At 36.8% G+C, this 24975-nt stretch overlaps 2 protein-coding genes across 2 annotated transcripts; both read right to left on the reverse strand.

The window, feature by feature from the left end:
• Nucleotides 1–8778: 8778 nt before the first annotated feature.
• Nucleotides 8779–21565, reverse strand: LOC130742615 (uncharacterized). The gene is made up of 19 exons (XM_057594715.1): nucleotides 21156–21565; nucleotides 21000–21074; nucleotides 20454–20604; nucleotides 19867–19935; nucleotides 19607–19779; nucleotides 19089–19226; nucleotides 18603–18728; nucleotides 14310–14408; nucleotides 13963–14083; nucleotides 13798–13861; nucleotides 11947–12001; nucleotides 11747–11871; nucleotides 11183–11256; nucleotides 10943–10992; nucleotides 10698–10784; nucleotides 10176–10226; nucleotides 10012–10095; nucleotides 9746–9796; nucleotides 8779–9122 (listed from the first exon to the last, which is right to left on the reverse strand). The coding sequence occupies exons 1-19, from the start codon at nucleotides 21477–21479 to the stop codon at nucleotides 9039–9041; spliced, it is 2001 nt and encodes a 666-aa protein (XP_057450698.1). The 5' UTR covers nucleotides 21480–21565; the 3' UTR covers nucleotides 8779–9038.
• Nucleotides 21566–22495: 930 nt separating this feature from the next.
• Nucleotides 22496–23872, reverse strand: LOC130748890 (uncharacterized). The gene is made up of 2 exons (XM_057602144.1): nucleotides 23232–23872; nucleotides 22496–23146 (listed from the first exon to the last, which is right to left on the reverse strand). The coding sequence occupies exons 1-2, from the start codon at nucleotides 23370–23372 to the stop codon at nucleotides 22736–22738; spliced, it is 552 nt and encodes a 183-aa protein (XP_057458127.1). The 5' UTR covers nucleotides 23373–23872; the 3' UTR covers nucleotides 22496–22735.
• Nucleotides 23873–24975: the final 1103 nt, after the last annotated feature.

Here is a 24975-nt window from a genome sequence, read left to right on the forward strand (position 1 = left end):
TAGTAGTCACTTTTGAGGGAACGTTCTTCTCATAAGAAGATTTTCGTTCAGCTCGCTCAATCTTACAGTTTACAACAAATTTTCTTTGATCAGACTTAGATGATACAAAAGATATATCAGACATGCATTCACTAGATGAAGATGATTCACTATCAAATCCTAGTCCACTTTTATTATACAGTTCACGATTATTTCCACAAAGTTTAACTAGATTATCATGTCCTATAGTGAATATGGATAGATCATCTATTAGTACTTTAACTCTTTTCTTAAGAGAAGTCACTTCCTTAACAAAGTCTTGTTCTTTCAAAGCAATATTCTCCTTAAGTACATGATTCTTTTCTATTAAAACTTTTTCATGCTCAAGTTGTAATTTAGCAAACTGTTTCTTCAAAGATTTGTATTTTTCAGATATAGTATATGAATGCTCAAGTAATTCGTTGAATTCTTCTTAAGGTTTTCAGGTTTTACCTCATCATCATCTTCATCCTCCGAACTTTCTGCAGAAGCCATAAGAGCAAAGAGTGCATCATCATCTTCGTCTTCATCTTCATCTTCTGAACCGTCCTCGGATTCATCCCATCCAGCAGCTAGTGCTTTCTTTTTCTTGTAGAAGGGCTTCTTGCCTGATTTCTTTGCAAGTTTTGGACAGTCAGGCTTGATGTGTCCTGGCTTCTTGCACTCGAAGCAGGTGATGTTGCTTTTGTCCAAGTTTGAGCCACCTTCACTTTTGTGAGTGAACGGTTTCTTCTTCAAGCTTGAATCTCTTTTGTTGTCCTTCCTTGAAGTACCTTTTCCTTTCTGTTGTTTAATCCACATACGCTTGAACTTTCTGTTGAAGAGGGCTTGTTCATCATCTGACATTTCTTCTGAGGATTCTTCTTCTTCAGATTGTTCTTTTGTTTGGATGACCTTTGAACTGTTTGCTTTGAAAGAAATGTTCTTTTCCTTCTTCAGTCCTTCGTCATGAGCTAGCTCTATTTCATGAACCTTTAGGGATCCCAGAAGATCTTCCAATCTCAAGGTGCTGAGATCTTTAGCTTCTTGAATGGTTGTGGCTGTGACCTTGGGTCTCCATCTTCTGGGAAGGCATCTTAGAATCTTTGTGATTTGATCAACATTTTCATACTTGCGATCAAGATTCCTAAGCCCATTGACAATGATTTGGAATCTTCCAAACATGTCATCAATGCTTTCACTTTCCTTCATCTTGAAGGTTTCATATTCAGCCACAAGTAGACTTACTTTGGCTTGTCTGACATTTGCCGTACCTTCATATGCCAACCCTAGAGCTTCCCAGACTTCTTTGGCCGTTGCTAAGCCATCAACCTTATCCAACTGAGATTTGCTTAAAGCACACAGTAGGAATAACTTAGCTCTAGCATTAAGTTGATAATCCTTGCGTTGTGCTTCTGTCAGTTGATCCTTCTTTATTGGTTCTCCAGCATCATCTTTGTGAACAATGTTGCCATTTTCAATGATGTCCTAGAGCCTGTAGTTTGTGGATTCAATGAATAGTTGCACGTGAGTTTTCCAATAAGGATACTCAGTTCCATCAAAGAATGGAGGCTTGTTGGTGGATGAGCCCGTAGCTATTGCTAAATCGTCTGCCATGGATCTTTACTCTACACCTGTTAAGATGTTAGTTTCTAGAGACTAAGCTCTGATGCCAATTGAGATGCAATAAAGTAACACAAGGAAGGGGGGGTTTGAATTGTGTTCTTGAAAATTACTTTTTAAAACTTTGTTTTATGAAAAGAATATTAGTTCTTAGGCAAAACGTTTAAGAGTGACTTTTCACAAACTGTTTAGTGCAGCGGAAGTAAAACAGTAAACAGAACAGAACGATCAGCACACAGAGATTTATACTGGTTCATCCTAAATGATTGGTGGACTACGTCCAGTACTTGGCCACCACCAAGATTTTCACTAGCAAGTATCAAGGACTTCTCCAATACAAGTATTATCCAGGACTTCTCCAAGTATTATCACGGACTTCTCCAAGTATTCTGCAGGACTCCTCCTATAAGTAATGTACAGGACTTCTCCTAAATCTTACAAAGATTTATGATACTCTACAATGTTTCTCTTCTTTCAAGAGTGAGGGTAGAGACTTTATGGCACTGGAACTCTAAGTGTTTGGGTTCAGATTTGACTATTGAATTCACTTCAGAGTTACTACAATAGTGTGAAGAGAATAAAAGATGTAGGGATGGAAGAGAAGCCCGAACCCGTGGGCACCCGACCCGATTTTTTGGGTGAAAACCCGAGTTAAATGGGTTCGGGTTCGGGTTCGGGTTTTATCCGATTTCTGTAACTGTTTTCGGGTTCGGGTTTGGGTTTGGCCAAACCCGCACCCGAACCCTACCCAAACCCGGCTCTGTATAAGTGAAATTCCAGATATATCCTTAGGTATATATATGTTATTAGATTATTAGGGTTTGAGGTTCCACTTTCACTCTTTCAGAGTTTCAGTCCAAAGTCCAAAGACACGCCTTTACTACTCATCCCAGAACCACCGCCACCGTCCTCCTCTTACTCCTCGTCACTGTCGCAATCACACCGCCGACAACCAACGCCTTCGCCGCCTACGACCTCCGCTCCCGCCGGCGCCTCTTCCTCACCCACCTCCATTCCAACCCCTCTTCTTCACTGCTACCTCCGGAGCTGCCGTTCTCCTTTTCCAGTCCTGCTCCGTCTCCTTCTTCCGTCCACGGAGCCACCGTCCAGTTGTCCACGGAGCCGCCGTCACCTCCGCTTCAGGTTTTCTCTCTTCCCTTCAACCGTTTCCCCTCCACTGTATAGTTCTATTTGTATCTCTCAATAAAAAGTAAGGATCTTGGCAGGTCATGCAACTGTTTCTATTTTATACTTTCTTAAAATTTCCTATGATTGGCATTATTTGGTTTATTTTTCCTCCCTTTTTATTCATGGTCTTTGTTTTGTTCAATGATGAAATATTTCTGTCAACAGATATGGTATATACTATTTTCTTGTTTTTTTCTGTTATAAATGGTAAAAGAAACTCTGCTATTCATTCTTCCTTTTTTGTGGATTCTCAAATGCAGATGGACAAGAGTTATGAAGTTCTTTGCAAAATATTTAGGGATGAAGCTAAAGCTGTTTTGGAGAACTGAGAGCACCATTAGATTGATTTTCTCAAGTACTACCGCCAAAGTTCATTAAACTTCCTTACTTATGAGCAGATTGTCTGCATCAGTCTGGTATATCAAGGTAAAATCTTCACACGCTATGCACTGAATTTCATAAAACATCATAGTTTTTTCTTGCATTCTCCTTATTCTACACTTTAATCATTCTTCTCAGAAGAACTGTGCTTTTTTTAAAATGTGTTTCTCCCTTAAAAGAAAAATGATTTGAGACTTGTTCTCCATTTGTCTCCACTCATTTCAGCATGTATGTTAAGTAAAAAATCAGCATGTTTAAGTGACCTTTCAATTGGCTCTAGAGAATCCTAATTTTTAGAGAATGAAGATTACTTTAATGATTTGAGGGGTGGGGATTTTGGGATTTGAATTCTTAGAAATACTGCATTTACACAATCAAACATTCTTAGATTACATTTTTTATTACCAAACATTCTATCTTTCTTAATTCTAATGTTCAGCACCCGAAAAGAATCCTAATTTTTCTATGCTAGTATGCTTGCAATAATAACTCAAGACAATTATCTATTTATGTACTTGTCATCTATTCATATTAATATGACACTGCTGCTACACAAGTGATATTTAATTTAGATAAGTTTAATTGATATAAGTTTAATTGAGATAAGTTTAATTTTTATTTGTTTATCAAACATTGTTGTTTACTTTTTTTGATTTTGTTATTGATGTTATAGGGAAAATGGATCAAGTGAACACAACTCCGGAAGGAACTTCTAATCCTACACAAGAAAGTATGTATGAACTAAGTCCGGAAGGATCTTCTAATCCTACACCTGAAGGTCCCTCACTAAATGATTCAACTCATGATGGGCAAGATGGTGCAGATTCAACACAACCTCCAACAAAGAAGAAGCCAAAAAGTGAGGTATGGAATGATTTTGATAAGGTTAAAGTGAATGGGGAAGTAAAGGCGGTATGCAAGTGGTGCAAGAAGCATCTTAGTGGCAATTCAACGCATGGAACAACTCACTTGCGTGGCCATGCAAATAGGTGTGTTCAGAAGAAGATTAAGACGAGAGGCCATGACAAAGGGCAAACATTCATCATGCCTAAAGCCATCCAAGGCAAGCAAGAGATAGGCTTTGGAAATTATGATGCAGAGAAAACAAAGAAGTTGATTGCAAATGCAATTGTCATGCATGATTATCCACTATCAATAGTGGATCATATTGGTTTTAGGAGAATATTAGGTTCTCTCCAACCATTGTTTCTAGTTCCTAGTCGAAACACTATCAAGAAGGAGATTTTGAAAATCTATGATATTGAGAGGCAATGTACTATGAAGATGCTAGACACTCATGAAGGAAGAGTGGCCATTACCGCATACACGTGGACTGCAAGCAACCAAAAAAAGGGTTACATGGCGGTCACAGTTCACTACATTGATGGCACTTGGACTTTACAAAGTCGGATTTTGAGGTAATAAAGTTTAAATTTCTTTTATCCTACTAGCTGTTTTTGTATGATAAAATTTTTAAATGTAAGTTAGTTATTTATGTTCCTTGTTATTTTAGGTTCATTTATGTTCCAGCCCCTCACACTAGTGAAAGACTTTGTCAAGTACTTGTCGAATGTTTGATGGACTGGAACATTGACTTAAAATTGTCTACAATCACTTTAGACAATTGTGCTGCAAATGATAAAATGATTGACCTTGTTAAGAATAAGTTGCAGTTGGAGTCTTTGATAAAGGATGGGTCTTTATTGCATATGCGTTGTTCTGCGCATATCTTAAACTTAATTGTTAAAGAAGGCCTACAAGTGGTGAAGGATGGTGTAGAAAAGATTCGGGAGAGTGTGGGGTATTGGAATGGTACCCCAAAAAGGCACGAAAAATTTGAAGAAACAGCTAGACAATTGAAAATTAATTGTACTAGAGGCTTAGTAAATGATGTTCCAACTAGGTGGAACTCAACATTTAAGATGCTTGAGTCTGCCATACCATACAAGGATGTATTTGTTCGGCTAGCTCAACGTGAAAAGCTATACACTTGTTTGCCAAGTAATTCACAATGGCAATTTGCAAAGGATGTTTGTGGGTGTTTAGGACTGTTTAATGATATAACTGAGTTGGTTTCTGGTACCAAATATCCAACTGTCAATCTTTATTTTCCCAAGATTTGTAAGATTAAGTTGGAAATAATTAGATGGCAGAGCTCCTCTAATACATTGATTAAGGAGATGCCAAATAGGATGATGGAAAAATTTGGAAGTTATTGGAGTGTGATACATGATGTCATGGGAGTTGCTACAGTTCTGGATCCTAGGAACAAGTTGGTAGTGCTTCGGTTCTATTTTGCAAAGTTGTATGCTAACAACTCAGGTGCACAAGTGAAAAGAATCCAAGATTTGTGTTATGATTTTCTTTCTGATTATCAAAGCAAAAACAATTCTATTGAAAGCTCTCCATTGATTGATACTAATGTTGCTCGTGATGACCCTTTGGTGGAAGAATTGGAATCATATGTTGAGAGGGAGGAAGAAGCTAGCTCTACAAATACTAAATCTGAGTTAGATCATTATTTTGGTGAGAAAGTCTTAAAGAAGACACCGCCTGATTTTGATATTTTAAATTGGTGGAAGGCAAATGGAGGACTCTACCCAACACTTCAAACAATTGCAAGAGATGTGTTAGCTATTCCTATCTCTTCAGTAGCTTCAGAATCGGCATTCAGCACTAGTGATCGAATATTGAGCCATCATCAAAGTCGACTTCATTGGACTACTGTAGAGGCTTTGATGTGTGCTAGGAGTTGGCTATGGTCTAATGAGAGTGGTGGTAAAATTTTAAAATTTTAATTCAATATCATTTAATTTCAAATTATGTTTATATATTGTCAACTAATCATTCTTTGGTACTCTATGTGGGATATTTGTAGGGAATTTGAATTCTAGTGTTGCACAAGAATATGCTACGGTATTGAATGAAATGGAGTCCGATGACGAAGGTATTTTATTCTTCATTTGCTTTGAATATGTTATTAATGTTAAGCTTCGATGTTTTATTTAATTTTGATTTACTTCTTATTACAGCTGAAAGAATAGATGGTTTGAGTTACCGTTTTGATGATTAATAGCTACTGCATCTATGCTTTAATGCATAACACGGTTAGTATTATTGTTAACTTTGATTACAATAACTTGTTTCAATGTTGCTTTAAGAAAAATTACTAATGAGCTGCTTAACGTGAATATAACAGGTTGATGTTGAAGATTGTGGACTTTAGATAATTGGATTGAGCTATTGAGAACTGTTGTTTTAATTTGGAAGAGGGTGTTGTTGAAGATTGTTGTTTTAATTGTATGCTTTGAGTTTTTCCTTGTGTTGGATTTATGCTTGATGTTGAAGACTTTGAATTGTTGAGTTTATCTCACTTTTATTTTACTTGTGGTTTTCAAATGTAATTGGGAAGTTTAAGGACCCATGAATTTTGTAATTGGGAAGATTAAGACTGTTGTTGTCTTGTTGATTGCTTATAATACTATGATTGAGGCACTTGCTAAGGGCCATCATGCTCTTAAAAAAAATGGTGGAGAATAATTGTCAGCCTAATGAATTTACATACAATGTGCTTTTGCACTTCTGGTTGCTGAAGGGCAGCTTAATAAGCTTGAGTGCTTGACAATATTGTGGAGTCACTATGAATTTACATACAATGTGCTTTTGCACTCTTCGGGTTCTTTTTTGGGTCGGACAAACAACATATCAGTACTGTAAATATAGTGTTTAAGGAAGTTTTTAGAAATGTTTAATGTATACAATACAGTTACATTTATTTATTCAATTTTTCTCTTCATATATTATTACACGGTTGACTTATACACGATTGACTTATTTATAATTTAAAAAATACATATATATGAAATCTAATTTATTTATTAAAAAATTCTAACATAAAATTCTGTGCACCGCACGGGTTATCGCACTAGTTTTGTTAATAAACCAATCATAGGAAGTGTGTGAATGTGTTCAAAAAAGCGTGTATTGTTAGTACTCATTTTTTTCCTCTTTCTTAAAACAAGATAAAATACAGGAAAAAAAATGCCACATTAGCCTCTAATGACAATATAAGCAGAAATAGAGTTAGAGTAATCGTGTTTGTTTCATTGTTTCAGGGCACACAAATGACAAAATCTACTTATGTGCAATGATAATAAATGGTTTATGTTGGTTCAAATAGATTTAGATTTAGAATTACTGTGTGAGTTGGTTGGAAAGCAACGTAATAATTCTCTAAACAATTAATTACTCGAGGAAGGGACATTGTTCCTCAAGACCTCAACACATGTTTTTTAGACACTTCAAAAAATCTTAATTAGTAATTGCTATTCAGAGGTTGAAGACGAGCTAGTTATTGTAATTAAAGGTAGGGAAAAAATAGATAAATAAAGGTTTAAAAAACTAAAGATAAAGGCGTGAATCTAAAATAAATATTAGAAAAACAAATAAAGCTGGAAAGGTTAAGTAAATAAAGGAAATAAATAGAAAACTGTGAGAAATTTGTATGTTGTATTGATGATTTCATGTGTTACAAATAACCCTCTTCTTATTTTCTAGTGCGAACAATTTATTTTATACATCTTTGCTTGTTTTCAAAAAATCATAAGAAATGACAAAGTTTTCAAAAGTCATGCTTGCAGTGAAGTGATTTTGAAATCATGACTAGGCTGTTGGAAGTTAGTAAGTCAACAAAACTTCATTCACCCCGAATTCATCCTTACCCAGAGGCAAATATGAAATATAGGAAAGAAAGACAAAGAAATGAAAGATATAATAGGTGGTGTGGTAGAAAGAAAGGAGAAAATAAGAGAAAGTAAGAAACAATAAAATGAAAAAGGACAGTAGATGAGTCCAAAAGTCATAAGTTAATTTATATGATCAACGAGTCTCATACTCATGACACAGGGAAAAGATAACCACTCTTCACATTAAATTAAGATCAAATGAAATGAAATGCTACAATTCCTACAGTGAAGATAACCACTCTTCACATTAAATTGACAACAAATAAAATGAAACGTTACAATTCCTAATATTTAATTGTGTAAGATTATGTGCACTAGCAATAATTGAAGTGATAATTTGAACTATTGGACTGAAAGTTTGATATTTAGGAGCCCCGCACAATTGGGTGACTTTGTAGCTTTCACCGAGTAATGATATATACACACCTCCCTTTTTAAACACTTCATTTTCACCTATTTTTATTTCTATCACTCTCCTCTTATCATCTATCACATCTCATACTTTCTCTCTCTTATTTTTTCTTTTCTTCCTATCTCTCTCTTCCTTCCACCTCTACACAACATTATTCAGCTTTCACCACACCACAGTCAACATTGTTAAGAGTAATTTGATAAAAAAAAAAAAAAGGCTCTTTAGTTGATATATATCTTGTTTAAAATGCCATTATTTTAAAAGTGAGTTATTTTCAAAACTGCTATCAAATTCCTTATATCATTTTTATCAAGTTTTCCAATTATACAATGAGAAGTGTATAATTGTTAAAATTCAAAAATAAATTTATAATATATGCAATTTTTATTAAATATAAAGTACACTTGTTATGGTCTGAATGGAAAACTTAAATGATACAAATAACAATATGTAACTAGTTTGGCAGCCAATAGGCAATTATTAATTGTTTCTCAGAAATACAAAATTGAGTTATTTTATCACTATCAATGAATATTTCTTTCTGCAGTGCCTAAATATAATATACCTGTAAAATGAAGGTAGAACCTGATGGCAAAATCTTGCTCGTGAAAACTAATATACCATACACTGAACAAATTAATGTTACAAAATTTAATCGAGGACAAACTCCTCGTTTCTTTTTGGCTTCCTCCTCATTCCTTTGGCCTTTTACTCATTGTTTTGCGCTTGTTCACATCAAGGTATTTCTTCCGTAACCGGATGGCCTTTGGTGTAACCTTCAAGCCAAAAAAACCAGTGTCATGGTGAAAATTATCAAGAAATAAGGGCTCTTGCCTTTTTTTCATTCTCTGTTTTTGCTAATAGTTACACAAATATGACCTTGTTTGTACTTTAGAAACAGAATGTAAAATGAATATAATGAGACAAATTGAATTTTGCAATTAATAATGAAAAGATGAAATATAGACAAATATTTTCTCAAAAAACCAACAACCTATGTTGAGGCCAAAGGCACATCACCCAAATAAGCACTATGAATGCAGCACGTGCATTTTAAAAGGAAGAATAAAAAAGGGCAAAATATAGATAAAACATAATAGGGCATGGGTACAGTAGGATCTTCAGTCCCCAAATGGTGTCACAATTTCCTATTCCACCATTGAAACTTTGGCATGTCAATTCTAAAAAACATCAGTGGAATAGTTACAAATTTAAATGGTAGTTTGTAATTGACAAGTCAAATTTTTATCGCTGGAATAGTGAATGAGACAGTTTGGGACTGAAGATTTCAATCCCAGGTGGAGGGGGACAGGAGAATGAAGCACATTTACATCTTTTCATAGCAAAAAATTAGGGAAATCTTTGGTGGAACAATAATAAATTGTAGGCTGGAACTTACCTCAATAAGCTCGTCTGATGCTACATACCCTATAGCTTCTTCAAGCGTCATCTGCAACCAAATAACCACCAGATGTAAGTAAACATGTTAAGCTGTTAGAACAAAACAAATATTATATTAAAATCAAAATATCAGGTCATGTGAACTCCCTACTGTGGCTTATCAAATGATGAACCCTACAGCTCATTGCTGGACATCGTATGAGAAAAAATTTCACTTGTCTAAAATGAGCAAGATTTAAGAGCATAGTGCACATAAATACATACAAGGCGAGGAGGAGTCAGCTTCACATTCTCATCCTTGGAAGCAGCACGAATATTTGTGAGTTCTTTAGATCTAACTGGATTGACCTGCAATATCATAGTCTTTGTTAAAGAGTGACCAACTTTGACATAAAACTTGCATTCAGGCTAAAAATTATCCTCCTTACATCAAGATCTGTTTCTCGTGAATGTTCTCCAACAATCATTCCATCATAGGCCTGTAAACCAAAGAATAAGAAGTTTTCAGGCAGTGTGTACGAGAAACTTAAAACGTACAATATAAGCAAAAACTAGATGGAAGACCATGAACATATAAATGTTTGACCACAATTTGACCATCAAAACCCTACTTGTGTTCAGTAAGAAAATTCATGGATATATTAATAGCAAAAAAGTGTTCAACTTGAAATTCTTTAGCGGATACAATTGCCTTTTTTTTGGTACAGACAACCGCCCTTATACATATGAGGACAATACAGAAAATATTTCACACAAGTACGTGGACAAAAGCAATTGAGGCAATCCATGGAGTAAATATCATATAATTCCTCATTTCAAATAAGCTGTAAGCAAGTAAAACACATGGCATGGGACTCAGCGCTTCCTATCAGAAAGTCATCTTGAATAAACATTCAATGAATGCATAGCGGTGAAATTAAAATTGAGAGAGACATTAGTAGTTATCCTACATCCATTCCAGGGGCTACAAAAAGAGTCCCTCGAGCTTCTAAGCTCATCAATGCATGAGCTGTGACTGTGCCAAAACCCATAGACACCTGTTCAATTAAGTAAAGAACATTGAGTAAGAACAAGTTTAAAAAATGAAATAAAGTCACACTCAAAACATGCTATGTGAATTGAAACAAGTTCATGGAAAGCAGTAACTAGGTATTGTTAAGCCCTTATAAGTAGGGAAAGCAGCAGACAAACATACCAATACTCCTTTCCTAACATTGCCAAGAGGGCCTCGATATTTTTCATATTCTGCAAAATTACAATGTGCATAAGTTGGTAAAGTAAGCAAGCACAGAGATTCACCAACATAAAGTAAGCAAAACTTAAATCATGAGGGCAACTGAAAACCATGATTTGCAAGACATATAGCAAACAAACTGAAATTGGTATCTTTACATGCTAGTTGGAAGAAAAAGAGAATTTTAGCTGAGGAACATACCAAGGAAAGCACGATGCATGAACCCAGTTCCACGTGTGTCACTGCTGAACACACTCCGATAACCAACCAGGCCCCTGAACAAATAGAATTGAAGAAGTTACTAGATTTGATTCACATCTGATTTCACTATCTAACACCAAAGAAGTTATATTCCAACAGATGGTGATATAAGATGATTAATGACATTGGTTAAATTCCAGAAGCTCAAATTACTCAATTAGCTCTATGGGATCTAACAGTAATCCAGAAATCTGAACTGAGTCGATAAGATATATGTCCTTCAGGCTATTATTAAGTGAGAAGAACTATGGAAAAATTAGATTAAGTATTTAACTGACATCCAATTATTGAAGAGGTACTTATTCAGTAATTGCGTAATTCATTCCCCTGATTCTCTTTCCTAGCTATCTCAAGGTAATTTAAGAAAACCACTGGGATGGCAAGAGAAGAGACAAAAGGTAATAAGAAGAAAAAAATCTTAGAATGTAAATACTGAATGTAATAATACAATATAAAATTAAGATCATTTTATGGACAGAGGGGGAAAGAGACAACTAAGCTAACCTAGATGGACAAGTCAAAGACAATCTAGTTCGACCAACAGTTCCCGATACAGGTCCCATGTCTGTAATCTCAGCTCGTCTGTGAGACAAGGCCTCCATTACCAAGCCAACATGCTCATCATTTACCTGTGAGATCCATCCTGATGTTAGAGGTCCAAACTCATGGACAAGCATAATATGAATATCAAATTGAATTATTACCTCAATTGTAACTTCTTCTACTGGCTCAAGTTTCTGACCCTTTTCTGTTTTATACCTAATAAATCCATAGCAGAAGTACATTAAAACAGAATATAAGTAAAAAAAAAAAAGTGGGGGGAATGAGGGCTTAAAGAATGTATTATATATAATTTGGAAATCAAATCACTGAAACATCAATCAGCGAAGACTGAAGAGAATTTAGCCAGATCAAACATTTTACATTGGTAGACCTTTCAGGATCTAATTGATGTAATGTTACATGCGGCATGAATGTTAATGAACCATACCGGGAGACACAAGTGATGTGCTTATTGTTAATTCCTGAACTTTTGCATGTTATTAGAATCTTATTATTTTAGAAGTTTTATTATATTATAAGTGTTATTTGCTTGTTTTTACTAGACCTTAAAATAGTAGTGTCATATTCTAGGTTGATGTTTTATATAAGTCTACTCCTATTTCTCTCGTCTTTTTCTATCTTTCCCAATAATTTCTGTTACAGATATCAACCTAATCCTCAGGCTCCAACTTAACAGATTAACAAGAAAATAGATTACTGACATGCTATTTTGACAAATTAATTTTAGTGCATGATAAATGGACTTGTGCATTTCCCATCATGTTATATAAAATTGCGATCTTCTTCATAGGATCATATGAAACAATCCTGATTTGTGTTTCCAACCCTACAGTTCAGGCCCAAAGAACTCTTTGGTTAGGGAATGCGTTGGAAATAGCTCATCTTGGATTTACCACCCCTAAAGTAAGGGGATGCATTTTAAACCATAGTGGTCAATCGTGCCGCGTCGCGGCCCCTCCCCGAACAATCGTGTCGCGGATCACCGTCGCGGCTGGAGCGGCGCGATTCGCGGCCAAAATCGTAGCCAATCGCACCAGATCGCGACGCGACAGGGAGAAGAGAAGGGGAACTCGCAGAAAAACCTAAATTGCCCTTGAAATTTTACAATTATGTTAAACTTTGAGGGTAGTTTTGGGACTTCGCTTCTGAATAAATGAAACGTGCGTTTCATCTCACTATTCATCTTCTTTCTTCTGCGACCAGAACCCATGGTCATTGTGCGACCTCCTTCAGCCACCGTCGATCAGTACCCATGGCCACAACCCGACCTCCGACAGTACCGTCCAACTTCCAGCGAACAGTGCAGTGGCTTTCAGCCTATCTCCGGCGACCACTGCCCCTGTTTCCCTTTGGCCTCTGTTCTGCTCTGCTTTTTTTATTTTTCTATTCCTCTATTTTTCTTTCCTTTCCTTTCCTCTTTATTTTTCTATTCTCAATCATTTCATTTTGTTACCCTTCAGTTCTCTCCTCTTCCAGCAGGGCATCCTCCTCCTCTCTTCTCTATCATTTCATCATGTTATGAATTTTAAGTTATATTTATCATTTTTTAGTAATTATATGTATATATGAAAAATCAGAATAGCGGCCATCCCGCTATCCCACTTTTGGGGTCGGCCACTACACGCCACTATCCGGAATTGACTACTATGCTTTAAACAAAGTCCAAGGCAACCTTTGTGATGCATACATGCACTGATGCACATGTATAAGAAACCATAAGGTCATAAAGTCTCAAACTGTGGAAACCGCACTTTATCCTCTATTGCACTCCTCACTTTAGAGGAGCTAAATGCATATAGCTTAAGCTTTTAAAGGGTGATTGCCTTTGAAAAATTCAAGTTTTTTTTTATCAAAACACATACAGCTTACAGCATTACTTAGCATAGAACAGTATGCCAAACCCATATTTATCGCTGAGCAAGAAAATCACATTGCGTCAAAACTGTAAACAAGACAAAAAAAATTCAGAGCTTCAGTCCTTAGAAACTCACATGACTTTAGGTGGAGAGACAGATAACTCAAATCCCTCACGTCTCATATTTTCAATTAAAATACCTGTTAACACACATGCCATAGTGAACTGCATAAGCACACTTTTGCATATATATAATGGTAAGGAACTAAGGATCATGCAATTTCAAGAAATAGGAACAAACCCAGCTGTAGCTCTCCTCTTCCCTGCACTTCATATGTTTCTGATAAGCCTGGAAGCACATTTATAGCAAGGTTGGTCTCAGATTCAGCCAACAGTCGGTCACCAATTCTTCCCCCAGTCAACTAATAATAATTCCAGCATTAGCCTATTTACTTAATAGAGTATCTAATCATTACAAACATCAAAACATATACAAGAAACAGAGAAACTATAGAATGCAGCTTCAAAGATGAAAAAGGTGCCAGGTATGTGTCTGGATTTGGACAGCCTCAAACAAAAAATTTTACACAAGCAATTGAAGGCAGCAAAGAAGGTACAAGTACACAAAAAAAAAAAAAAAAAACTTACATGAGTGCCATCACGACCAGCTAAAGGGGAGTCATTTACACCAAAAGTCATGGAAATTGTTGGGGGGTCCAACACAACTGTGGGCAATGCAGACATAACCTAAATAAAAACATAAGTTATTCAAGTGACCAATTACCTGCTAGTAAGATTCTCAAAATTCTAGGCATTAAGTTTATATATAAATTGAATATAAATACATAAATATCAAGAGCTTATTGTTGAAACAGAGGGAAAAAAGAGAGACAATTACAAAAAAGAGAATATATATATATACATATATATATATTTGTAACCAAAAAAAAAAATATATATATATATATATATATATATATATATATATATATATATATTAAGAATCATATATACAAAGATTACCGTTACAATAATTACAACACCTAATCAACTAATAATTACTGAAATTATATTATTTTTAACACTCCTCCATAGTCTAGAGCATATAAATCATATTCACCAAGTTCGTTACATATATAACTAATTAAAAAACGTCTGGATGATTTGGTGAAGACATCTGCCAGTATATCCTTGAAATTGACGAAGTAGTGGTAACGTCTCCAGATAAGATCTCCTCTCTCGTGAAATGATAATCTATCTCAATGTGTTTGGTTCATCATGGAATTGAATTTGACTGTTTGAGGCCATATGTGAAGCATCCTGATTATCACATATTTGTGTCACCTGTGTAACTTCCCCAAACCTCGATTCTTTAAGCAATTGTTTGAGCCAGATGAACTTACATGTGGTTGAAGTAATGCCTCATTATTATGCCTACGCATTGGGTCTAGCAACAACATTATGTTTCTTTCTATATCCCAGGAACTCATATTATCACAAATAAAAATAGTAATAACTGGAACTGGAAGTGGATCTCCTGTTGGTAGGAAAGTCTTCCCAATCTGCATTTGGATAACCCTTAACTGGAGTATGACCTTCGTCTTCATACAATACATGAGCGTTTTCCCTAAAGCTCTTTTAATATAACTTAAGATGCAAATAGTTGTATAATGTCTTTCACGACGATATTACCACACTGACTGCAAAGGAGATGTATGGATGAGTGACAGTGACATAATTCTGTTTCCCAATCTGGATCTGTAAGTGACTCCCCGACATGGCAACTGAGTGGGGCGGGTTCTGCTCTGTCCATCCCCGCCTCGGAAAGTTTAAGGAATTTGGAGATAAAATGATACTCAACCCAATCCCCATGGGGTTAGGTGATGAAACCCGTCTTGGCTGTTCTTAAATCTTTTTTATTTAATCTTATTCACTTAATTATATTTTTAAATAAATCATGTAGAAACCACATTTCAATTCAAATAGGCTTAAATATGCTTTAGGTCCCTGAAATTGTAAAGGGAATCAAATTGGGTCCCTGGAAAAAATTTTAGATATGTAATCCCTGAAAAAAAAAATTAATCAAATCGGGTCAAAAGTGTGTTTCAGTCTTATGTGGCCCAAATTTTTCCTTGTCATCATTTCCCTGTGGTTTTTTTTATTTTCCATGTTACACAATGATTAAATAATTTTTTTTAATTACAACTCAGATTAATTCTAACCCTAAATCTAATATCAGATTTCCCAATATTACTCTAGAAACTCTTCTTCCTTCCAGTTCTTCTCCCTCAGCAGGGAGTGAGAAAACCATCATCTTCTTCCTCCAGAACCCGAGCCGCTAACCATCATATTTTTGGGTGGGACAGTGGGATAATAGGTAGAAAAAAAAGAGATTCAAAATATTTTTGTTTTAGTTTTCTATTTCTGGAAAGATTCTGGGTTTGAGGGATGAAGGAGGAAGAGGAAGAAGATGAAGGGGGAAGAGGAAGAAGATGGTGGTGGAAGAGAAGGTACTAAAATATGATTTAAAAATTTTATAGGGACTAAAACTGATGCGAAAAAAGTCCATGTGGCCTCCCTCAACTGACTAGGCTCGCCACTGGGATGTTGACCAGTCAAAATTGATGACATGTCGACAAAAGGACCCAATTTGACTTTAAAAAAATTCAAGGATTACATTTCAAAGAAATTTTTTCCAATGACCAAATTTGATTCCCTTTACAATTTCAGGGACCTAAAGCATATTTAAGCCATTCAAATAATTCATAAAAATATACAAGAATATTAAAATGTAAGAACATTAAGAGTTAAATCATGTTATAAGCAATATTGAGTTGATCATTACTATTAAACTACTATTATAATTCAAATTTTTAATTATCACATCAGGACGAGTTCGAGGTCGGTTTGGGGTGGGTATTTTCACCCCTAAATCCATATGCGTTCCTGCTTCTTCAGGTTTGGGGTTGGGATTGGTTTTTACAAAAATCCAGTCAAAGCAGGTTTTCTTCGTCAAAGTCGAGCTTGGAGTTGAGGGTGCCCATGGTTTTCGGTTTGACTACCATGCCCTTCACACGGCCGAAGCTTGGCATTGGGGTCCATAGGAATATCAATAGGCTTAGCATTCGTCAGTCCTGTCAAAGTCGAGGCCGGAGTTGAGGGTGCCCATGGGTTCAGGTTTGACTGGCATGCCCTTCACACGGCTGAAGCTTGGCAATAGGAATATCAATAGGCTTAGCATTCATCAGTCCTGTCTTCTATAAAATGTCCTTTGCATACTGCTAATAGTTTAGATCATGTTAGAATAGGATCATTGAGGGTATATGATCTTGGCCCATACATACTTGAAACTCGTACTTTATACTACATTGTACTTCATTCTTTAGTTTCTCAACATAGTAAAAAAAAAATATATATATATATATATATATGTGTGTGTATGAGGGTGATTGCACCTAGACCTAGCAGATCGTCTCATTACACTTTACTGTTTACCCCTCCCTCTCTATCATTCTTACTCAAGGGGGAAAAACCCTCCCAGGCGCGTCAAAGGAAGGTTGACCAGAACTAAACTGTTGGACAGTCAACAAAAATGATTGACAGATCTTGAAAAATTTGGCAAGGTGCTGAAATTGCGCTTATTGCAACGTCAAGGTGTCGAAGCAGGTTCGGAGAAGATTCTTATCGTTTTAAGCAATTCGTGGTGGTTTGATGATGTCCGAGGTGAAACAATGTTACAATGTCATTCCAAGGTTGAAATTGTGCAATCCAGGTGCACGACTCTGGTTTCGTCATTTTCCTTTCTATGATAATGCAATTTTTCCTTTATTCGGGTTGAGTCATTTGCTGAGCAATGACCGCAGAAAACATTGAGACTAAGGCTGAAGTGAGGCTCCAAAGCCCGTCACAATATATTTTGGTGTTGTTCCAAAGTTGAAGCCATGTGATTCAGATGTACACCTTTGATTTCTTCTTTATTTTAGTGTTACAGAAAGTAGAAACCTTCATTATTCGGGTTGTGTCGATTTCTTAGCAAAGTCTACGAAAACATTGGGACAAAGGTTAAAGGCAGCTCTAAAGCCTCTGTCGCTAAAGTTGTGACCACTTCTTCCAAACACACTAATATCAAACTTGACGGGATAGTGAGAAGTGAGAATTAAGTGAGTGGAAAATTTTGGGAAAGGATGGACACTTAATAGAGACATGCCCAGGGGATACAAGGGATAAACATATTTTAGCTTTACGGGTTGACTCTGTTGATAAACTAACATGCTCTGTTATTACTCACTGCAAAATGAAGAGGGAAATACTTCTGGGATTTTCTAAATTTCATTCATGGGTAGTCTGACAATTTGAATCGTATTTATGCTCTATTGCGAGAGATGTTTCTCCCAAAGCAAAATAAGCGCAAGTTGATGGACTATTTCCTAGAGTTTGAGAAATATACTATGTAGCTTACTTCTCTTCTAACGTGTAAGTCTATAGAAGAGATGATGACCTAGTAGAAAACTCATAGCATTGAGTTGGCTATCTAGCCTTGACCACGGGAAAACAAACATCACAACGCACAAATGGAGAAGAAAGATTTTGTCACGCTGAATTCAATGTGTATAAGTGTTGAGTTCAACAGAAATCCAAACATACATTATATAGGCTCATGATTTTCATGTGTAGGTATCAATAACATCCTTCTTCAGCAAAGTTTTAAACGATGTATAGAGTGTATACACACACACACACATATATATATATGATTTCTGATTTTTTGTAGATTAAGTATCGTGCGCTCTAGAGTATCAATATTATACGCATCTGTTTATTGGCTTAAAAATACTTGTAACAAAAAGGATTGTAAAGGCAATATCAAATGTGCCATGGTCATTTTCATGAAGCTAAATTTCCATGATAAAGAGGCAAGAGTATTTAAAAAAAATTAAATACCTCAACAGTTGAAACTGTATGGCCTATTGATGGACTTGCCAAGCCAGCAACTGAAATTATATCGCCAGCTCCAGCACTATCAATTAGAACCATGCTTGTACCCTTCTTTTTCATCAGCTTCACCACCTATTAAAGGAAATTCATAAGATTAGAGTTGCCGGTGGAAGGACAAGATATCTTGATCTCATAATGCGATTGTTAATTAATAAAAAAACAACACTAAGGAGTTCATTCAACATTTCAGTTCATATGTTACCCATTTCAAGATAGTAATATTTCAAGAAATGCATACCATTTCTATTACATTTTGAATATAAGTATATAACTAATTTTATGAATGATAGCGGTAGAGTTATAAGCATTGTCTACACAACGGTAAATAAGAGTATGCATCACATTCATATAATTTAATGAATTACATATTATCTGACTAATTAACGGTCTATCATAATGCAAATGTCATTACAAGCTCATAGATCAACAAACCTTTCCCTCTTCAATCTTTTCGACACCAGAATCTTTATGACGTAGCCCATGAACCCTGTCGCCAAGACGTACAACCCCAGAATACACACGTCCAGTCAAAATTCGCCCAAGATAGAAGTCTTTTTCCATCATTGAAACCTGAAAAGCACTATTAACCATGGTTTTTCACCGATCTAAAGTATATATCCAAGAAGAGTAAAGGAAAACAACAATAAATTAAAGAGGGTCTAAATGAGAGAAAATGAAAGTATGAAACCAGAGTTTATAAAAGCCATAGTGATTTTAACTTGTGGAGTATTATAGTTAATTGTGACTTGTGATTATTTGGATACAATAATTAAAGTAGATTTTCTAAGTAGTGAACAAGGACAACTTTTTATGTATTCAATAGGAAATAGGATCAAGTCATCCAGCTCCTCTACAAATTGCAATTGAGAAAAGTGCATTGGTAAAAAAACACTGTATCAATAAGACAACATCCCTATATCAGAAAAGACAGACATATTTTAAATACCAACCAGCATTTGAAAAGGTGCATCAATGCTTGTGTTTGGTGGTTTGACATGTGATACAATGGCATCAAGCAACTGTGACATATTTCTGGCCTCGGCAGGAGGATCCTTGGTAAAGGTGGTGGATGCCCATCCTTCTTTAGCAGAAGCATAAAGAACTGGAAAGTCAAGTTGCTCCTCTATACATACCAATAAAAAATAATGAGATTTCAGAAACGGAGTTTAAGCTATAGGACAATCGAGCATAATCCTTTCCATTCTTCTACCTGTAGCACCCAGGTTGGCAAATAGATCAAACACCAGACTCTCAACTTCATCACATGTCTCTTCAGTAACTACATAAAATAAAAATCACAAGGATTAGTCCACTACACAGAAGTACCAAAAAGATGCAAATAAGCATAGGTTGATGAGAATTGAGAAAGGAAAAACATTTATTGCCTTCCAGCGATAACTGATACCAACACTAACAGAAAATTGAGAAAGTGTCAGTGCCAACTTCTCTGTTTTATTGTGCAAAATGTGGCAAGAAGGAAAACCAACCACATCAGGAAACCAAATCTCTAAGGTAGACTGGTAGAACAGGAACAATGAACTCAAAATCCAGAGGAAGAGAAAGAGGCTATATAGGAAATCAGATAGCATTTGGGAAGATTGAAAAAGAAGTTGGTGCTTTTTTCTTCTTCTGCATGTATGTACATTTAGAAAGATTGAAAAAGAAATTGGAGTTTTTTCTTGATCTATGTTTTTTATTTTTTTTCTGTATGTACAGCATCATAAACCACGTCATCAACATAATTTCTAATCTACGTGACATGCTATAAGAAACTGTGGCAAATAACTAGGAAACTACCTGAAGGTCGGTCTACTTTGTTTAAAAGAAGAAGAGGCCGCAACCCATACTTCAATGCTTTCGCAAGAACAAATTTTGTCTGCGCAAGTGGACCTTCACCAGCATCAACGACCAAAACTGCTCCCTCAACCATACCAACAACACGTTCAACCTGCTCATCAACCAAATTCAACACAAGAAATTGAGAAAAGCAGAAGCACCACAACCAGTACACAGTTTTCACTAATATCTAATTATAATTCACATTAAAAATCATTAACAGAGATTTAACATTCTTTTCAATACTCTCTCATTGATCAGTTAAAATTCATGCGGGTCCATATTTTCCGTGTACCCCACATGAAATTCAACCAATTAATGAGTGAGTATAGCTAGCATTTCTCTTAGCAAATTATAGAGCTTTGTAATCCTGCAAGGCCACCAAGAGAAAATACAAGTACAATATGCTGTTAGAATTCCAAATCCAAAGAAAAATTTACCATGCTTAAGCAAACAAGAGAACAAAATAAGCATTGTTATTAGCTAAAAGTCAAAACTAGATCATACCTCACCACCAAAATCAGCGTGTCCAGGAGTATCCACCATGTTGAGCTCATTCTCTTTCCACGAAACAGTGGTAACCTGAAAATCCAAGCATTCAAGGTGATGCCCATTTCTCACAGAACACTAAACATGCTAGTTTTGGATTTCGGAGCCACGAACCTTGGAAGCGATGGTGATACCGCGCTCGCGTTCGAGGGAATTGGAATCCATGGCGCGCTCGTGGGGGATGTCGGCGCCGCACTGGCGGAGGATGCGGTCCATGAGGGTGGTCTTGCCGTGATCGACATGAGCGATCACTGCCACGTTGCGAAGGCGGTTGGGGTCGAGGGATCCAGCGGGGGCGGTGGCGGACGCGGCGGCGGCGGCGGAAGCGGCGGAAAAGGGGCGTGAGAAGAAGCGAGAGGGAGGAGAAGGGGAAGAGGAGGATAGGGATTTTCTGGTGGAGGACCAGAGAGAGCGAAGAAGAAGAGGACCCACCGCCATTGAAACCAGTGTGTGAGCTCAACTATGATGCACCATAGCTTAGGCTTAACACTTGTAGACAGTAGCAGCTAAGAGGGTTAAGGGTTTTACCAACTAGCAGCTAACTTTTGGGATTTGGGTTTAACACCCCACCCATTAGGCCCCCCGCCCCACCTTGGGGGGCGAAATTACCAGAAAACCAGTTGATTAAAAACGGTAAATGATTACCCGACTCTATAACGGGTAATCATTTACCGATCGTGTTTAAAACATATAAACACGACAGTTTGGGTTTTGAAACCCATTATTTCAAAACCCAAATTTCCCTCCCTCAATCGCATCCTCTCTCAAAGCTCGGTTCCACCACTTCAATCATCTCAAAGGTCGGTTCTAATCATCATCAAAGCTCCCACAAAGACTCATTCCATTACATTCAAAAGGTAAGTTTTGATTTCAATGATTTTCACATTTGAAGTTTGAATTAGGTCAATGGTTGAACACTAGGGTAGTTGATTGATGATTAGAGGTAGGTTTTGTTGTGTTTTGTTGCCTGAAATTCCATGAAACGAGTACGGGCACGAGTGGGGTGCATTTGGGTCTGTTTCTGGGTTTACTGTAATATCGGAAAATCAATTTCCGATATGATAATGGAAAATGATTTTCCGATATGGTAATGGAAAATGATTTTCCGATATGACAGTATGACAGTGCAGACTTCCAAAATTTATTTCTAATATTTAACCATGGCATGTATTTAGCTTCCAGGATTACTTTGCTGATTTGTTGAGAATTGGAAAAGATCAAGATAGATTTGATGTGTTGTGATTAGGAAAGTTGTTTATTGTTTATTGTTTATTGGAAAAGATTAAGCGCTCAAATCATATGCTTCATGTGTTGTAATTAGGAAAGTTGTTTATTGTTTTTGTTTGCTTGTGATGATGGTTGCTTGACCTTAACACAGCTAGAAATTTAATTTAATCACATTCACATGCAAACTAACAACTAATTCTCTATATTTTCCTTTTCCTATGGTTAGTTGCTAAACGATTGATTGGAAATTTCCTGATTAAGTTAAAAAATGACTCAAATGATATGCTCATATGTGAAAATGCTTTACTTATTATGACAAGTATTGTTAAATTTGTTTGTTTTGCACAGATAGCGAGAATGAAGGGCGGGAGGAAGAGGTCACTACATGCTTCTACTAGTGAGGATCCAGCGGATCGACACGAGCGCTTGCATGCTTCTACCAGGCGCGGCGACCATATTGCAGCCACTCAGGCGGTAGAGGCTTCAGCTCCGTCTCCATCCCCATCTGCTACTCCGGTCGAGGCTCCGTTAGCTACCCCGGCTCCATCCGTCAGTCTACCAGCGTAATTGTGGCCAACTAGTGACTCAGCTGCGAGATGGATGTGTCTACCGTCCATCACCTTCAACCACCAACCTTTATCATCTTTCGTACGTCGTCCTTTTAGCCTAAAAGGACAACCTGTCTTTTGTGTTGACGTTCCTTCAACAAGATCCGGTTCTCTGTAGGGAATATACGCACCATGCTTCTCACACCCCAGAATGACATATTCTTTTCTTCCCTTCGCACCACTATCAGACTTTGTTGTCACCAAAACAAAATTATTTGCCATAGAAATGTCGCGAACCCATTTCATAAGATCATCTTTCAAAGGGAAACGCTGTTTCAGGATAAACAAGGCATAAGGCATAAAACAAGGCATAAACAAAGCAAACAAAGCATGCAAAAATTTGTGCAATGAGTACCTGATCAGTATGATACAAATGAGAGACATCTATAGATATAATCGGAGGTTCAGCTAGTGATGGTTGCTCCTCTGGATTATCATTTTCCAATCCAGCAGCATGTATCAATTGTGATTCACCAAAGAAAAAGGACTCTGTCATCCCTGGAACAAAAACGGTAAATCAATAACCGACCCTATAACGGTAAATCAAATTCCGGTATAATAACGGTAAATCATAATCCGATACATTAACGGCAATTCATTTACCGATTCGATTCACGATTCAGCAGCCTAAATTACCAACTTAACTAACTAAACTAACTACTTAAACTAACAACTAACTACTTAAACTAACTATAAATAAAGTACCAAAGCTAACACCACTTACCAGAAGTTAAAAGCTTTCCCTTGGTGGTGGTGGTGGTGGTGGTGGAAATGTGGAGATGGTGGTGGTGGTGGGAAGGTGAAATGTGAGGGAGGAGTGGAGTAATGGTAGAATAAGGTAGTTTGGGCGAGTTATGGGGGGCTGGTGGGGGGTTGTTGGAGGGAGGAGTAATGGTGGAGGGGTTGGTGGAGGGAGGAGTAATGGTGAAAAGGTGATCAAACTGCCAGATTACCAATCGGTAAATGATATACCGATATCAATATAAGAATCGGTTAATGATTAATCGATATTGTTCTTCGTGTTCTGGGTAATGGGATAAATGTGTTCATACTGAGGAACAATAACGGTAAATCATTTACCGATTGTTATTTTGACATCGGCAAATCATTTACCGATGGGTAGTTTTGGAATAAAAAAAAAATGCTGGGGCGCGTAGCCTAAAGGGTGGGGTGCCAAACCCAAATCCCCTAACTTTTGTGTTCTTGAAGTGATACAAGGGATGAAAGGGTTAAGGTCTATATGTGAAATGGAATTTAATTATTTGAAACAAAAAATGGAATTAATATATTGTTTGAATTGGATTATATTTTAAAAAATGAGGGAATAAAGAAGAGGTCACTAGGTCATTGGATGGTTTCCCAAGTCCATCATCATTGCGGTCATTGTTACGTAAGTAGCTCAAGCCATATGTTTTGCTCACTATGTAGTAGGGGATGAGGGACCGGGTGGCTCACCCTGACCATCGTCCCTTCCACTTTTTCGATTTTCTATGCTAACATTATTGGTTTTAAATATATATTAAATGGTGCACAAGATATAATTAATAGATCCTTTAGCCCTCAGTGAAAATACGACTCACCTCAATAAGGTACAAATTTTATGTTCTAACTTTGGCGTGGTTGTCATACAAATGTAACAACATCTCTCATCGATAGTTGAACCATCCACACTAGATGGTAATAACATTAATTTCCACTACACTAGCTTCTCGTTTGGTCTAATAGTGCATGTTTTACACACACATATACATATATATATATATATATAAGAAGGGCTCCACTTACAAGTTTATATGCATGACAAATTGGCCTCACGTGATCTCAAAATAACAATACAGTGGCATCGCAGGAACATCGGCAGATTTTTTTGGGCAACGTTGTCGTTTTGCTTCGATGGGCCGGTAGGGACTATCCTAAACAAAGCAACCATTGAAATGGGCAGTTGTTGCGCGCATGAGAGTCTGACAGAGGAAGGGGAGGAAGGGCTCCCCACCGACACCAACGGTGGCACTAACTGCTACTCTCTTCCGCCCATAGAAGGGCTCCCCTGTCGGTGGTCGCTTATATGTCTTCAACGACTCCAGCGTTGGAAGGTATCT

Source organism: Lotus japonicus, chromosome 3 (assembly GCF_012489685.1).
Source record: "Lotus japonicus ecotype B-129 chromosome 3, LjGifu_v1.2".
Lineage (NCBI taxonomy): Eukaryota > Viridiplantae > Streptophyta > Magnoliopsida > Fabales > Fabaceae > Lotus > Lotus japonicus.

Coding starts and splice junctions, on each gene's coding strand:
- LOC130742615 (XM_057594715.1), bottom strand. CDS start 21,479: ATGGCGGTGGGTCCTCTTCTTCTTCGCTCTCTCTGGTCCTCCACCAGA. Junction 18,729..19,088: donor AAAAGATTGAAGAGGGAAAG/GTTTGTTGATCT, acceptor TTCCTTTAATAG/GTGGTGAAGCTGATGAAAAA. Junction 13,862..13,962: donor AAGAGGAGAGCTACAGCTGG/GTTTGTTCCTAT, acceptor GTGTGTTAACAG/GTATTTTAATTGAAAATATG.
- LOC130748890 (XM_057602144.1), bottom strand. CDS start 23,372: ATGACAGAGTCCTTTTTCTTTGGTGAATCACAATTGATACATGCTGCT. Junction 23,147..23,231: donor ATTTGTATCATACTGATCAG/GTACTCATTGCA, acceptor ATCCTGAAACAG/CGTTTCCCTTTGAAAGATGA.